This window comes from Loxodonta africana, chromosome 7, assembly GCF_030014295.1.
Source record: "Loxodonta africana isolate mLoxAfr1 chromosome 7, mLoxAfr1.hap2, whole genome shotgun sequence".
Lineage (NCBI taxonomy): Eukaryota > Metazoa > Chordata > Mammalia > Proboscidea > Elephantidae > Loxodonta > Loxodonta africana.
Window position 1 is genome coordinate 105,544,431 of NC_087348.1, and position 16,656 is coordinate 105,561,086.

The 16,656-nt window shown below is 35.8% G+C and overlaps 1 protein-coding gene across 7 annotated transcripts in view; it reads left to right on the forward strand.

Moving 5' to 3' along the window:
* The window catches only part of TMEM135 (transmembrane protein 135), a 274,512-nt gene that overhangs the window by 227,617 nt on the left and 30,239 nt on the right, over window positions 1–16,656 (forward strand). For all 7 annotated transcript variants that reach the window (XM_023558535.2, XM_003418551.4, XM_064288810.1 and 4 more), the window contains one exon: window positions 16,202–16,243. In XM_023558535.2, coding sequence (XP_023414303.2) covers window positions 16,202–16,243 — 42 coding nt within the window. The remainder of the gene's footprint in view (window positions 1–16,201; window positions 16,244–16,656) is intronic.

The window sequence follows — 16,656 nt, forward strand, 5'->3', positions numbered from 1 at the left end:
ATTTTGCCTCTGAAACTTGAATTCCCTTCCTTTTTTCCAACAAAAATGAGATGCAGAACAAGTCATGGCTTGAAGTCAAAGTAAATTCCTATATTTAAGCGCTAGCAACCGTTACAGGTTTCTTGAGGCCACTAGCTGCCATCACTGTTAAGTCGGTTCCTACTCTCAGTGACCCTATAGGACAAAGTAGAACTGCTCATTAGATTTCCAAGGCTGAAAATCTTTGCAGAAACAGACAACCACATCTTTCTCTTGCAGAGCAGCTGGTGGATTTGAACTGCTGACTTTTCAGTTATCAGGTGAGTGCTTAAGCACTGCACCACCAGGGCTCCTTCTTGAGACCAAGGCCTGCTTATCGGATGCTTAGCTCTTGGGCAACTATATATTCTAGGAAAGGGCACTTGACTAAACTAGAAGAATGTTGAGTTTTAATATATTGTTGCCCAAAAAACCCAAATAGTAAACAAAACAAAAATAAAAAACACATCACTGTATGTACATTAAGTATTGGTCTGGCAGATACTGAAAACCTAAAATATCGCTCACACATGCAAACTTGTTAAAAAACAAAGTACATTTTCCACCAAGTTATATTCTCAGAGTGAGAAAAATTAAGCTAGTTTGGATTTCAAAGTTTTCCTCCTAATTTCTCCTACAGCTAAGCTCCGTAGGGATCCCCTAATCGTGCAGCATTGAAAAGAAGATTATTTTATGAATTTGAAAATAATATTGCTTTTGATTCAACAAAATTTTAATGTACATTTGCAAATGAAAATATAAAATTACAAGGGAAGTAAGCTATAATTAGAATTACTTAGAATATGCCCATGCATCAGTTTTACCCATCTTTATAAAGAAACATATACAGTAGTAAATGAATGTATATTCTTGTTGGCTTCTTTTAATGTATGTTCAGACATTTCTTGATGTAGGTTTATTAAATATTCTGATTTTCTTTTTTGTTAAATATTAGATCATACATATATTAAATACTCTGGTATTTTCCTATAAAATATGGTGCATTTATATCCCACCTTTAGAATCTAATGAAACAAGGAAATATTGTAGAAAGTCAACTTATAACAAATGTAGGAAATACTGTATAAAATGTACTCTGGTTATTTGCTGTACTTATTTCTACAGAACTCAAATAATTTCCACACCAAAAGTATTATAGACTAATATATATAGAAATAGCTACTTTCAAAGTGAAATGTAATTTTGAATATTGGATTATTTCATTTATGTTAGTCCTTTTAATTATATGTTTTTTCTACTTAAAACATGTAAAGACATGTCTTCAGTGGTCCCCAGAATTGAATGTTCCTACCCATGTCATTCAATTTAGCATTGATTCAATTATAGTATTTTAATTTGAGACCTAAAATCAGATTTGAACCATGTCTAGTTTGAAGAATTAAAAAAGATTTAAGGATAATATTTTGTATTGGAATTTTGAAGTAGTGAGGAAAATTAAAGACCATTCAATTCAGTTCTTTCATTTTATATTTGGAAAAACTAAGGCTCAGAAACATGTTTCTTTTTCAACATATTGTAACTTTTTAATCATGGTGCCAGAATTTAAAATCAGATTCTCAGTTTTATTGTAATCAATTATGGAGTCTAAAAGAGGAGTAGATTGTTGACTAGAAGGAAGAACCTCAGTATATGAAGCCATATACATCTTTTGTCCTATTTGCTGATGAACCAGTCCTTTCTGCTAAAAGTCTTGATAACCTTTAGACCATCCCAGATCATTAACATTGTTGGCTCTGATAAAGTAAATGAACCCTTGTTCAAGTAGGAGAAACTTTCCCTTCTTTCTTCTCGTTTCTAGATTATCAGTGCCACATGATTGATATTTAAGAAATACCTTCCAGAAGGCTTTACTTTTGTGTGCTGAACTGCCTATTTGCAATATTAATGGATATCTTTGAAAGTATATGTGCCTTACAGTTTTAGATGAACTTTGATGCCCTTGCTGCCCTCATTTAGGCAGGTCACATAGGTTGTTTTTGTGAGTTTGTTTTTAAAGTTTATTTTATATACAAAAAGCATGACTATTTGTATATAACCCCATCTCATATTTAAAAAAAATTTTTTTTTCATATTTTATGTGTTTATGTTAAGAACTTTTAGTTTTTTCAGATAGTCATATGAATTAAAACCTTTTTATTCTAATTTTCTGCCTAATTCTGGTTTTCTGCCCCACCTTTAAGAAAACTTGAGGGGAAATATAGCATCTTTTTTCTAAGACTTTTCTAAAAAACCTCAGGGTATTCCTGTAACCAGTCATGTAGTCGCCCTTGCCCAACCTGCCCCCAAGAGAAAAAAATCCGCAAAAGTGGGTTTGTAAGGCTGATAAGAGTCATCAAATTTAATTTGTTGGCATTGATGGACAGCTTGTTTCCATTTCCGATCAGTTTTTCACTTGACAATTTATCCTATATGTACTGTTGTCCTCAGTTTAGAAATAATTATATGTTAATATGATTATATCTATCTTTGATATAAATATATGTATGTGTGTGTATATTTGGGTTTTCTATATATCTTTGGAGGGACGGTGCTAATGACAGCTCTTTTACGTAATGATGTTAATTTCGTGACGGATACTGTCTGTACTTCTTTACCCCAGACTTTAAAACCATGAGCTTGAAAGGATAGGGACCATAATCATAATCATGAGTTTGGTCTGTGAGTTTTATGTGGCCATTGCAATGAATTATTGGGCTCAGCAGAGATGCAGAGAGCACCATGGGAGGGACGTTTGGTGTCAGAATTGGTAAAGATAGCACCAAGAGGAGACATGTCTGACCTTCACTTCATAGGAATCTTCCTTGAGCTGTTGATACTGATTCTCCTTCCACCTTCTGAAGTTAGAGGAGGTCAGACACCACCCCCATACCATCTTTATACTATATAGCTCTTACTCTTAACTCTGCTGCCTCAGTGCTTAATAATTGCTTGTGGAACAAATGAGTGAATGTATAAAAGAATAACATTTGCTTTATAGTTCTATGGAGCCCTGGTGGCATAGTGGTTAAGAGCTACGGTGAGCTACAGCTGCTAACCACAGCAGTTCAAATCCACCATCCCTTCTCGAAAACCCTGTGAGGCAGTTCTACTCTGTCCTATACGCTTTGAGTTGGAATTGACTAAATCAGCAATGGGTTTGGCTTTGGTTTTATAGTTCTATAGATATAGTGTTAATTACGCAGCAGATTTTAACTACTCCTTCGATTTTTTTTTTCTTTTTCGATACAATGTCTTGGTTTTCATCATCCTTCCCCATCTCCACAATAAATAAATAGTGTGATTTTATTAATCACATATACATAGAACAATACCTGGAACTATATTATAGTTGCCCAAAATGAGGTTATTTCCTGCAGCGTAGACAGGCTAGATGAATGCCTGATTGGATAGTGACAAGCATGAAATAGATCTTTATTATGTTAAGGCACTAAAGTTTTTGGTTTATTTGTTACAGTCCAAACCACACCAAACCCATTGCCATCGAATGGATTCTGACTTACAACAACCCTATAGGACAGAGTAGAACTGCCCCATAGTGTTTCCAAGGCTGTGCTTTTTGTGGATGTAGATTGCCACATCTTTCTCCTTCAGAGAGGCTGGTGGGTTCAGACCACCTACCTTTTGGTTAGCAACCAAGCTCGTAACCACTGTGACACCAGGGCTCCTTTATTTGTTACAATAGCTAGTGTTAATTACCCCAATTTTATAGTCACATTGAGTTAAATATTTTACCTTTATGCCATTGTTCAATTTTAGTTTTGAAAGGAATTATTTTTTAACTAACTTGTTAGTCTGTGAAAAAGGTGTTAAAACCTGTCTCAAAGTTGATGTGTGGTTTAATCCCTTGCTTAAAATAAAGAACAATAGAAGTTTTAAATGGTTGTAACATCTGTTGCTTCAACAGAATTCATTTGGTAGGTTAACATTTTTAAAAGTTTAAACAAATATTACTAAGAGAGGCTACAGTTTAAAAAATAAACAATTGAATAGAATTCAGTGGTAGGTCGTGAAAGCTACACTTGGTGTATCTTTTTTAAACACAGATCTGGTCATGTTGCTCCTCTGCGGAGTAGAGCCTTTGTCTTAAAAGTAAAGTTCAAACTCATTATTGGCATGTGCTAGCCTGTACCAGTATTTCTCCGGTCTTTTTCCCTATGTTTATGCCTAGTCATATTAAATTCAAGTGAGAATTAGGTACCATTCCTTAGTGCTCTATTATACTATGTAAACTAAAGTACTTTTTATGATGTAGTATCATTATTTACTTTCATGTATATGCCACTGGATTGTGAACTCCTGGAAGACATGGACAATGACTGCCCCTAGTACTGGCCAACCTGCCTGGTACATAATCTACTCTTAGTAATTATTTGTGAAATATGTAAATGCATGAATGAGTGAATGAATGTGGACAATGCTCCAACCTACAAACTTTATGGTCTCACTACTTTTATTTGGTTATGAATCCTACTAGAGTGACTGTCTTAGTCATCTACTGCTTCTATAACAGAAATACCACAAGTAGATGGCTTTAACGAAGAGAAATTTATTCTGTCACAGTGTAGGAGACTAGAAGTCCAAATCCAGGGTGCTAGCCCTAGGGGAAGGCTTTCTCTCTCTGTCTGCTCTTGGGGAGGGTCCTTGTCATCAATTCCTACCCGGCCCCCGCCCCGCCCCCCCCACCCCCCGAGCTTCTCAACACAGGGATCCGGGGTCCAAGGGACTGCCATTCTCCTGGCCCTTGTTTCTTGGTGGTATAAGGTCCCCCTCTCCGCTCAGGTCTCTCTTTTATGTCTCAAAAGAGATTGCTTTAAAACACAACCTAATCTTGTAGATTGAATCCTGCCTATTAACATAACTGCCTCTAATCCTGCCTCATTAACATCGTAAAGTAGAATTTACAACACACAGGGAAATCACAGCAGATCCCACAATGGTGGACAACCACACAATACTGGAAATCATGGCCTAGCCAAGTTGACACACATTTTTGGGGAACACAATTCAATCCATAACGGTGATGAACAGCACTAACGGCAGAATTCTTATTCCCGCCTTTTGGACTTAAACCATCAAAACCAAAACCATTGCCTACAAGTCAGTTCTGACTCATAGCAACCCTATAAGACAGAGTAGAACTGCTCCATAGGGTTTCTGAATCTGTAATCTTTATAGAAGCAGACTGTCACATCTTTCTCCTGCAGAGTGTCTGGTGGGTTCAAACTGCTGACCGTTCAGTTAGTAGCCAAGCACTTAACAGCTGTGCCACCAGGGCACCTTCCATTTGGACTTAATTGTTATATATTACATGTTGTATTTTAAGTAGGGGATTGAAAAAGTAGCTCCTCCTTAAGAAAAGATTGAAGAACTCTAGGATATACATATTTATGTCTGAGTATAAATTCATACCAAATTATAAGTGTAAAAAAAAACTATGAACATTTATATTAAGGATGAACACTGGGAATTATTATAAATATTGGGGTACAACCAAAACCAAACCCCGTGCTGTTGAGTCGATTCCAACTCACAGTGACCCTATAGTGACCCTATAGGACTAGAAATGCCCCATAGAGTTTCCAAGGAGCTCCTGGCAGATTTGAACTGCTGACCCTTTGGTTAGCAGCCATAGCATTTAACCACTACGCCACCAGGGTTTCCAATATTGGGGTAGCTGATTTAAAAATAAAAATTTCTTTAGAAACTGAATATCAAAAAACCCTCGAATGGCTGTTTAAAAAAAGGATCAAGAAACTTGGCACCCAATTAGAAATATAATTACTATAAAATGCAGATGTTTTTCCAGTTACTGCACAGATAAAAATTTATTGATTTCAACATGTGTTTCTTGAGTGACTTATGGGCTACATACTGTTCTAGACACTCGGGATACACAATTGAACAATGTAAAATTCCTGAAAGCTTTAGTGATTAGAATAAGATAGAGCTCAGTGTGTGTGTGTGTGTGTGTGTGTGTGTGTGTGTGTGTAAATAAGATTACCATTCTTAAATTGAAAAATAGAAGTTATTGTGAAAAAGGATAACTGCTGGTAGGATTTTAGGAGTGTCTTTTTTTAGAGTTTCTTTTTTAGAGTTTAGATAACTGTAAAGTTTAGAGGGCACAGTCCCCAAGACCACCCTCACTTCTGCCATCAATGCCAAGTTTGGGGGTTTCCTAAAACCACCCTCAGGTTTGATAATTCTCTAGAAAGAATGACAGAATTCTGAAAGCTGTCGTGGTTACAGTTTATTATCAAGAAAGGATACAGATCTAAATTCAGCCAAGGGGAGAAGTGCACAGGGCAAAGTCCAGGAGCTTTCGAAAGAGCAACTTTTGTTGTCCTGTCCTGTGGAACCATGATGCGATACTTTTCCGTTACCAGTATGTATGGAGTCTTGCCAGTCAGGTAAGCTCATTTGTGTTTCCAGAGTTTTTATTGGGGCTGCATTATGTATGTATGATTGATTGCCCATGTGGCTGAACTGAGTTTCTAGGTCAAATGATATTGCATGACCCAAAGCCCCTACTCTATGTCACATTGTTGGTCTTTCTGGCCAGCCCTCACACTAAGACTATACCCATGTGGCCAGCTTCTGCCCTAAGTCACATTGCTAGACTATCTAGTATGACCCAAGACTCCCAGGCAAACAAAGACACTCCTGTGAGGCATAACATTCCAAGGGTCTAGAAGCTGAAGGCAAAGGCCAGACCTTCTCTTTGGGCAAGGCCAAATTCTTTATTACACAAGGAGGAAAAATGAAATTGTGTTCTGAATATCCTTAAATATTATAAATAAATCTATTTGATATTCAACAGTTATCTGCTTGGTCTGTGTGGCAGTTGATGTTACTGTTCAAAAACATTTACTGTTCTTCCCCAGGGGAGGCATTATACTTCCCTAAGGTTTTTTTTTTTTTTTTTTACCTGTTATGCCTGGTCTTATGACTTGTTTTGGCTAAAGAAATACGAGTGGAAGTGATTTATGTTCACTTTTGAGTAGAAGCTTTAAGTCAGGACATAGTTTTCTATATTCTTTTTTTTTTTTCCTCTGCACTGACAATCAGCAGTTCCAGACACTTCTCCAACACCCTAACTAAATAAAGATGACATATGGCTGAGCTGTAATCAACTATTGTTTGACATGTAGCATATGCAAGAACTCAACATTGTTGAAAATCTTTAAGATTTTGTTACTGTAGCATAACCAAGCCTAGTGTTTCTCAAACTTTAGCACGCATTAGAATCACCTGAAAGATTTGTTAAACCACAGATTGTACAGATTGTTGGACCCCAACTTTGTAGTTTCTGAATTCAGTAGGTCTGGAGTGTGGCCCAAGAATTTGCATTTCTGATGTGTTCCATCCTGATGCTGATGCAGCTAGCCCAGGGACCACCCTTTAACTGCCAGTTGCATTTCCTGACTGAGGCAGCCTGCTTTTTTATGTTCTTAGAGACCTAAGTTACTCAGTAAATCTCTACCTTCTTTTATTGTAACAACAAAATGCAGAATCTTCGTAAACCACATTATTAAAGAAGTAAATTCTATAAACTCCTTCGATTTCTGGGACATAGGCACAAAAATGAAACAAAATTAAAAAACAAAAAACTCCTAAATTTGGTCAAGCAGATTGGTTAGCTATGGAAATTTCTATATTAACTACAGTCAGGTAAGAGCCACAAAAAATACACAAAGAACAGAGGGGGTTAGAGAAGGAAACAGTGAAATCTAATTGTGGGGGAAATTGCTATTCCTGATGGGATTGGTAGGAATTCTTTCGAAAAGGGAAAATGGTTGAAGAAAAAAAAAACCCATTGCCGTGGAGGATTCTGACTCATAGCGACCCTATAGAACAGAGTAGAACTGCCCCATAGGGTTTCCAAGGAGCAGCTGGTGGATTCAAACTGCTGACCTTTTTTTTTTTTTTTTTCCTGTGGTTTGCAGCCATAGATCTTAATCACAACGTCACCAGCGCCCCAAGGCATTGTGTATAGAAGCCCAGGATAACCAAAATCAGAGTTGTAAAAAAGTGTGAAATGTTTCCAGAAGTAACTATTACAGTTTGCTACTGGAAGACAGATGAGGGAAAAGCAATTCCATAAATTTTTATCAAAAGCCTGATTTCTTACTTGCTGTGTAATAAGAAACACAAACTTCCAATTCAGTAGTGTCCTTGGTATGTATGTCTGCTTTTGAGGTGCTTTTAGAACTTAAGTTGCTAAAGGTGGTGTGTGATTGTCCAGGAAATTCTGGTGGGAGTGATGTGAAAAAATGGCTCTTGTGAAGGGAAGTGGAAAGGGGAACCCAGCATAGAGCCTTGACTAAAGTATATTCTCAGGCAGATCATATTTAAATAAGAGTACATATGGCAGTGAGGAATTGAAAATTGATTCCTTTGAAGCCATCCATGTAAAGTCTTTGCATAATGCCAGTTTGGAAGACCACTGTTCTCTACCTTCTTACCAGTAGTTTAGCCAAGATGCCTTCTCTGTAGTATTTCTTCTCCACAGTGAGACTTTGGCAGGCACAGTGAGTTAACCAGTTGGGGTGTAACCTGATTTTACTGCTATGTGATGATGTCTGGGGACCAAACTCTATTTGGGGGAGGTCACCTAACTTCTCTGGGCCTTGGTTTCTTGATATGTAAAATATATTTCCCTCAGGTTACTGTAGTCCCAGTATTCCATTTTTCTAGTACCATTCTAGCAAGATTCTAATAATCTGTGGATTTTCCCGAAGTCTATAATAAAAAAATAAAATAAATAAAAGTTTTTTTATTACATACTGTAAATTGAGTTCATAATCTTTGGGAGGAACTAATCTGGAGCGTTTGAAATGAAGTTTTTTGTTTTTTTTTTTTAGGGTCAGGATACTCTGTAAAACAAAGAAACCCGTTGCCTTCAAGTTGATTATGACTGAGAATACGAACCAAAAAACTTACTGCCATCCAGTCCATTCAGGATACTCTATAAAAAAAAAAATAGTCCCTGGTTAATCACAAAACAGTAATATTCCAAAAGCTTTTAAAGTGTTATTTTTGCCCCATTGCCCAGAGTTAGATATTTTACTCATTTTGGATTTGAGCTTTGGTACTAAAGAAGCATAAATTTATGAAAAAGCATAGTCGAATGTTATCATTTTAAATAGCTGCTCATTTTGTTCAACGTGAAAACCAATTGCCGTATTATTTTAATGGCATAGATGCACCAACATGCATTTGAAAATATGTTCATGTTGATTCAAAGATTATATTTAATTGAAAACATTTGTTTTCATTTTTTCACAACCGTCATAGGAGGGAGGAAAATGAAAATACTTGCCAGTCTTGAGGCTTTTTAAAAATAGATTGGTTCAGTCTTGTGGTTATAATTTTGTTTAATGTAAATAGATTTCTTTGTCCACAGCAATGCCATGACTTTACGACACTTGCTAAGTTTTTTTAAATTACATAAAACATCATTTTGATCTTACTTATTTGATTGTCGCTTATGGTTAATTTGTCAAGTTTAATCACTTGTCAGTTCCTTGGGGACTGCAAAAACGGACTCAGTATGAGTCCACAGTATACTTCGTTCACAAGTGCTTTTAAATTTGGTCAGCATTGCTATGACCAGTTCATTTTGAGAGGAAAATTCATCCTAGTTAATAGAAACAGTCTGAAGGTGATTTTTAGTTACTCAGCAATTGAAGGCAGCTTGGTGCATCACCTTCCTTAGTTTAGATTTTAAGGCAAAAACAGATCCAGCTTCTCCAAGTTGAAGGAAAATTCTGAATCTTTTGGAATTGTTCCTATAAGTTTGAGTCCAAATGTTTCCAATTTACATTTAGGACACACCAGGAAAAAGCACACAATAGTCATCTGGAGGCTTACAGTCACACTTGTTACCCTAACTGCCGCCTGCTTCAGCAACTTTCCGTGGTTCTTGAGGAGAAAGCCAGCACAAGTGTTCCATTCTGTATGAAATAAGCGTACTTTAAAAATTATATAATTTATTAGTGCATTAGGATAATTCACTATTAAAGGAATCCTATTGAAAATTATTTTGAAGATACAACAAGGGCTCATAAAGGAAACAAAAAATTTTCCCCAAATTTCTTAATTTGTTGCTATTTCATCTTCAGATTTTTGTATGTGAAATGAGGTTTCTTAAAATAGGAACACAACATTATTCTCTTTTCTCATATCAGGTGCCATATGCAGGCTAAAACTGAACTCTTAGTCTATTTTTTGTTTCAAGTAGATTTAAGAGGAAAAATCTGTTTTATGTGTACGTAACCAGTGTATTTTAATCACATACCACAAGTTCTGAATAGTAGTTTCTAATTACTTATTTAACCAGATGAAGTATACATATGTGATTAGAACACTGAAGATTTTTTAAAATAAAATAAAAATAAAAGTCTGAATTTTGTTCCATTTTAATCTTTTCTTGCTGTTCTTATGATACCTGTTAAAACCCGTTGCTGTTGATTCGATTCCGATTCATAGCAACCCTGTAGGATAGAGTAGAACTGCCCCATGGGGTTTCCAGGGAGCGCCCGGTGCATTTGAATTGCCGACCTTTTGGTTAACAGCTGTAGCTCTTAATCGCTAGGCCACAAGGGTTTCCATTCTTGTGATAAAAATATGTTAATTGAAACCTACAGTTGATTAGGTTTGTTGTGATAAATTATAATTTAGTACTAAGGTGAGCATCTACACTTCGAAATGAGTTAGAAAAATTTAATGACAAAAACTGGTTTATTCTTTTATATTGGTTTTTAAAAACAAAATAAGAGGCATTTAAATAGGTATTCTGGTTATTCTAACTTTCAAATCAGTCTTTTCAGTTGTATTCACTGCAAGTGTGTTTATGGTTTTAGTACCAGTGATGTGGTAATCAGAAAAAGCATAGTCGAATGTTATCATTTTAAATAGCTGCTCATTTTGTTCAACGTGAAAACCAATTGCCGTATTATTTTAATGGCATAGATGCACCAACATGCATTTGAAAATATGTTCATGTTGATTCAAAGATTATATTTTCTAAATTTTGAAGATCCAGCAATTTTTTTTTTTTTTAGTATTGTGGAGCCCTGGTGGCATAGTGGTTAAGAGCTCTGCTGTTGACCAAAAGGTCAGCAGTTCAAATCCACCAGAGGCTCCTTGGAAACCCTGTGGGGCAGTTCTGTTCTGCCCTACAGGGTCGCTATGAGTAGGAAACGACTCGACGGCAATGGGTTTTGGATTATTTAGAATTAAGTTCATGTTTTATTCTTTTCATACTTCCAATATCAGTGTTAACAAACCCTTGAACTTTAAGCCTTCTCCGTTTGAAATTATTTTTTTTCATGTACTATAATGGATAAAGAAGTTGAACCCTAAAGTGAAGTGCTTTGCTCAAGATTGTTAGAGAAATTATGAGTGGTACCTGTATCCTTGCTCATATCAAGGTTCTTTCTGCTGCACCACGTGCTGCCTCTGGAGAAATGTTTACATCTGTTATATTTACCAAATGAGTAAAAACAAAGTAGACAAAAAATTTTTTTTTAAAGAATCAGTGGTTTGTTCTCATTGTTTTCAGCTTATTAGAGAACATGTAATAAAGTAACATATTTATATCATCAAATTTTAAGCAGGTGCCAAACAGTAGGGTGTTCTTAAAAATAACCATGGCATGATGGATTATAGTGACAGGAATATCACCCTTCATTCAGAGTATAATAGCATGATATTTACTTGGGGGAACTTGATGCAGTTTAAGATCAGCAAACATTTTGAATCCCAGTAAATGTATATTTAAGGAAAACATGCAAAAAAATGTTTGATGTTGAAATCATGTTAAAGAGCTACAAAGTCTCCCAAAACCGGTTTACTAGTGACATCTGCTGGTACAATGTTGTAATAAAGATGTAAGTACAGTATCTCATAGAAGTAATTTCATGGAAATTAAATATGAGAAAAAAACTTTTGTGGGCAGAGCTGTTTCTTTTACTATAATTCACACTTCTAATTGAGAATGTTTTTGTCTTTGTGGGTCTCTCCCGCTTTGGCATTTGACCAGGAGTAGTAGTAGTCCATACATTTACACTCCTGAACCTCTATGATTAGTTATATGTCAGCCAAGTTGTTTGAAGTAATATTGCAAATTCTTTTTCCTCTTTGTCTCTCCAGCCTGTGTTCTATACCACACTTTAACAAAGAACTTTATATGGATTGAATCCTATTAGTTATTTTATGTCCTTTGCATAGACTAAATTTAATAGGAAAGTTTATATATACATGAAGTAAATGCATTGTCTTTATGCAAAATTGAAAATAAAAATGAGACTTTTTATTAGACGATTTTTATTAGAAGGAGAAATAGAGTTCTGTTTTCTTCTTTAAGGAGAGATTTTCTGCAATGTAAATTTTGGAGGAATAAGATATGCTCAGTCCTTGGATGTTTTCTCTTTCTAGGCTAATTTCTTAGATGATTGTGCTAGGCCCCATGGTTTTAAAAATACCACGTATGAGTAAATTAGGCCTGTTCTTTGAACACCAGATCTGTATAGCCAGATGTTTGCTTTTTTGACATTTCCGTTTAATTCGCTAACAAGCATCTCAACCATAACATGTCCAAAACCAAACTTAACGATTTTCTCCTTAAACCTGCTCCTTCCATCCTGTTGCTTTCGAGTCAATTCTGGCTCATAGTGACCCTATAGGATGGGGTAGAACTGCCCCATAGGGTTTCCAAGCAGTGGCTGGTAGATTCAAACTGCTGACCTTATGGTTAGTAAAAGGCAAGCTCTTAACCCCTGCACTAGCAAAGCTACTCCTTCTGTAAAAAAAAGTCTTCCTTATTTGAGTAAAAGGCCATTCCATCCTTCTATTTGTTCAAACCAAAAATATTTCAATAATTTATAAATTCTTCCCTTTGTACCCCATATTTAATCCATTGAGAAATTCTTCCAGCTCTACTTTTGAAATACATGCAGAACCTGACCACTTCTCTCCACCTCTGCCACTAAGTTCTAGTCAAGCCACTATCATCTTTTGTTTTCTAACTAGCCTTCTTGCTTCTAACCTTGTCCTTCTGTAGACTATTCTCCACCCAACAGCAAGATTCTTTTTAAGACAGATTTTGTCACTTCTCTGCTGAGAACCTTCCAAAGTCGTTACCATGCCTACAGCGCTGTATGTGAATTGTTAGACCATTTCCTTTCCCCACCCCCATCACTGTGACCTCATTTCCTACTACTGCTTCTCTCCCCTGTTCAGTTCCAGATGCAGGAATTTACACCCACTCCTCACTTATCAACATGGTTAGTTTCCAAAGGCCAGGTCATTATGCAAAAATCAGCAGAATGTGAAAATGAAGGATGACCACATCAGATCACAAAATGGAAGATGAGTACATCATTACATAACTGCCAAACCACTGAGAACCATGGCCCAGCCAAGATGACACATAACTTTAATCATCAAAGCCGGCATTACTCTCGTCGCACACCCTGGTGTGTTCTTTACTACCACATATACGTCGTTAATGGGCAAAATAGTAGATTTTTTACTATCGTAAATGTGAAATGTTGGATAATGGAATTGACTCAACGGCAATGAGTTAGTAGTGTACTTGTTTGTTATTCTCCTAACATGCCATGCAGACTCTTCATCAGGGACTTTGTATTTGCTGTTCTTTCTAACTGAAATGTTCTTCTCCCACTTCATTGAGGTTTCTAATCAAATTTCCAAGTGTTACGTTCTCAAAGAGTCCCCTCTTGACTACACTATGTGAAATAATAAGTCCCAGCTCCATCACTTTCTCCCCTTACCCTGCGTAAGGTTTGTTTGCCATAGCAATTATCATTTCAGGACATACTTTTTTGACATCTCTCTCCCCTAACTAGAATGTCAGTTATATGAGAGCAAGGCTTCTGTGTTGCTCACTTTTACATCCTTAGGGCCTAAACCAGTACCTTGCACAAAGTTGACACTCAGTTAATATTTGTTGAATAAATTTAAATTTCAGCATTTATATTATATGTTCTCTATTTAAAACAAATTACAACAGCGTTCCATAGTTAGGTTAAATGCTCAGACAGTACTTTTGGTGTCAAAGTACAGGGCCATATTATTATTTTAAAGATACTTTTAATGGGAATAATTACTTTTTTGTTCCTTTGACATAGGCTCTGATTCTCAATTACATTAACAGACCTTATACACGTGAATGGCAAGAAGAATAGCTCCTTTTGAATCTGTGCTAAGACTTTATCAGTATGAAGTGCTTCCCACAGGATTCTGCTGAAAGAACCAAACTTCCATCATAATGAAATTGCAAATTCATTTGTATATGCCTCTTTTATGTTTGAAAGCTACTTTTTGATGTTTTGGTCTGCAATTAAATTTATTGTTCAAGGTCACAAATATGCAATCCTAACTAGCCCAACTTGTCACAATCCTTTATCCAGCATTGCACAAAGATATGTGGCTATCTTGTGACAATAACATACCAAAGCCAAAATTTGTTCCCAGATATACATAGTTTTTTAATTAATATACTGCTTTCTATTTTCATACCCTCCCACCACCTCACCTATCTAGATGTTACCAAATGACAGGTTTTAAATTACTGACACTTTTCTTCAAAGGGAAAAAGATAAGTTTAAAAATGTTTAATGTTATAATTTCTCCATGTACATTTTTAGTTTAAAATATGAATTCGTTTGTGTGTGTTTACTCCTATTCTGTGTGGGGTAGAGAATTATGAAGTATGTTAGCTGAATTCTGTGGTTACATTTGTCACTGTTAACATGACCACAAAACAGATTCTTATGTAATTGAAATGAGTGTGTAAACCTTTTAAACATCATTGTGCACATGAGTTAAATTCTTTTTCTGAGATGCTATATTGCCTCCAGTAAAAATGTATATATTTTAAATTGGTAAGATAGATTTCTTCTATTTTTATGCATCTCTTTGTTATCAAACAAAAAGCATACAGAAAGAATTGCCTAATTAGATTTGAGACTGTCCTTTTTATCTGAGAATATCCAGTGTCTAATATTAACATACATTAGAACATCATTGTATCACCAGTATTTATAGATTTCTCCAACGGATTTGATACGAAATACTCAAGGACCCTTTTCAAAAGGCGATCATACCTACAAAGCAAGCCAAAGACACTGAACAACACCAGGATAACGCAAGACTAGTATAGTAATGCCCCCATTTTAAGATCTTGTTTAAATACCCTTAGCTGAGCTGAGAATCTTTTCTTAATTTCTTTGTAAATTGAGTAAAGGCACAATGCTGTTTCAAGAGGTTATTTAAGATGAAACAACGATGCTTGAGTCAGACAAACTTTGCTTTTTTGGAAGGGGTAATCACTCATTTATCATGTGATCTCTGGAAAGTTGCTACATTTTTTGAGCCTTGAGCAGTTATGGAATCGGGAAACACCACGTTAGCAGCAGCTACGAAATAGAGAACCACTACACATATTCAGAGTTGTGATACAATTAAATGAGGCAACACGTGTGAAATGCCCCAAACAGTGCCCAGTAATAGTAAGCACCTCCGTAAATATTATTTGGAATCCTCTCTCTCTGCTCTTGCGTTTCCCCCACTTCCAATAATGCATGAAAAGTATTTAGAAGAGTGCCTGGATTGTGGTGTCTGTTCTGGTTGGGCTAATCAGAAGTTTGAACTCAACTTGAAGCCTTTCTGTGCCTGCCAATTCTACATTACTCTGCATTCACTGAATTAATACGTAGAGAGAAGTCAGGACCTTGAATTGACCTATATATAATACCCAGCAGGTGTATGTGGCCTTTTTCTTCACAGCAAATTGCTCCCCCAGGGACTGGGGAGGATGAAGAGTGCTCCACTCCCAGACCTCATTTGAAGTCCCAGTGGAGCCCTTAGAAGATTTACTTAATTCTCTCTTCAACCTACAGATCTAAGAGTTGAGCCCTAAGTTATGTTAATTTGACATAGAAAAGCATTATCATTTTAATTATTTTGTGCAAGATGGCTTGCTTCACTGCTTATTGCTTGTTTGACCATTTGTAATGCTCCGATCATTCATTGTCCTAAAAGAGTTTTGCCTTTAAAAAAAATCTTAAATTTTTTAATAACAATTTAATATACTACTTTATATTCCAAAATATGTTGTAAATTTTTATTGTTTTAGGTGTAAAGATGGCTTGAAAGGATTTACATTCTCAGCACTGAGGTAAGTAACATATTTAATTTACCTTTATGTTGAGAGAGAATTTGTAAGTTACCTGTTCTTTTTTTTAGAGTATTATCTATAAATAATTACAATAAATATTTATTGATTCAATTTTTAAGCTGAAAGTAATTTTACAAGTCACAAAAGTATTTCCAAGCATCAGTGAATAGTTCATTAAAAGGGTACTTTATCTAATTTTTTTTCCCTGAAAATCAGTCAATCGACAACTGTTTATTAAAGCTTGTTATGTACATTTACTGTGAGGTGTTAGAAAAGAAATATAAGAACTCTTTCTTCAAAGAGCTTGGGAAGACAAAGCCCATGAACGGTTACCAAAAAATTAAGTACTTACTTGTATGGCCCAGATTATGGACTTATTTAGGGCAGGACTCATGCGTTGTGATACAGATACT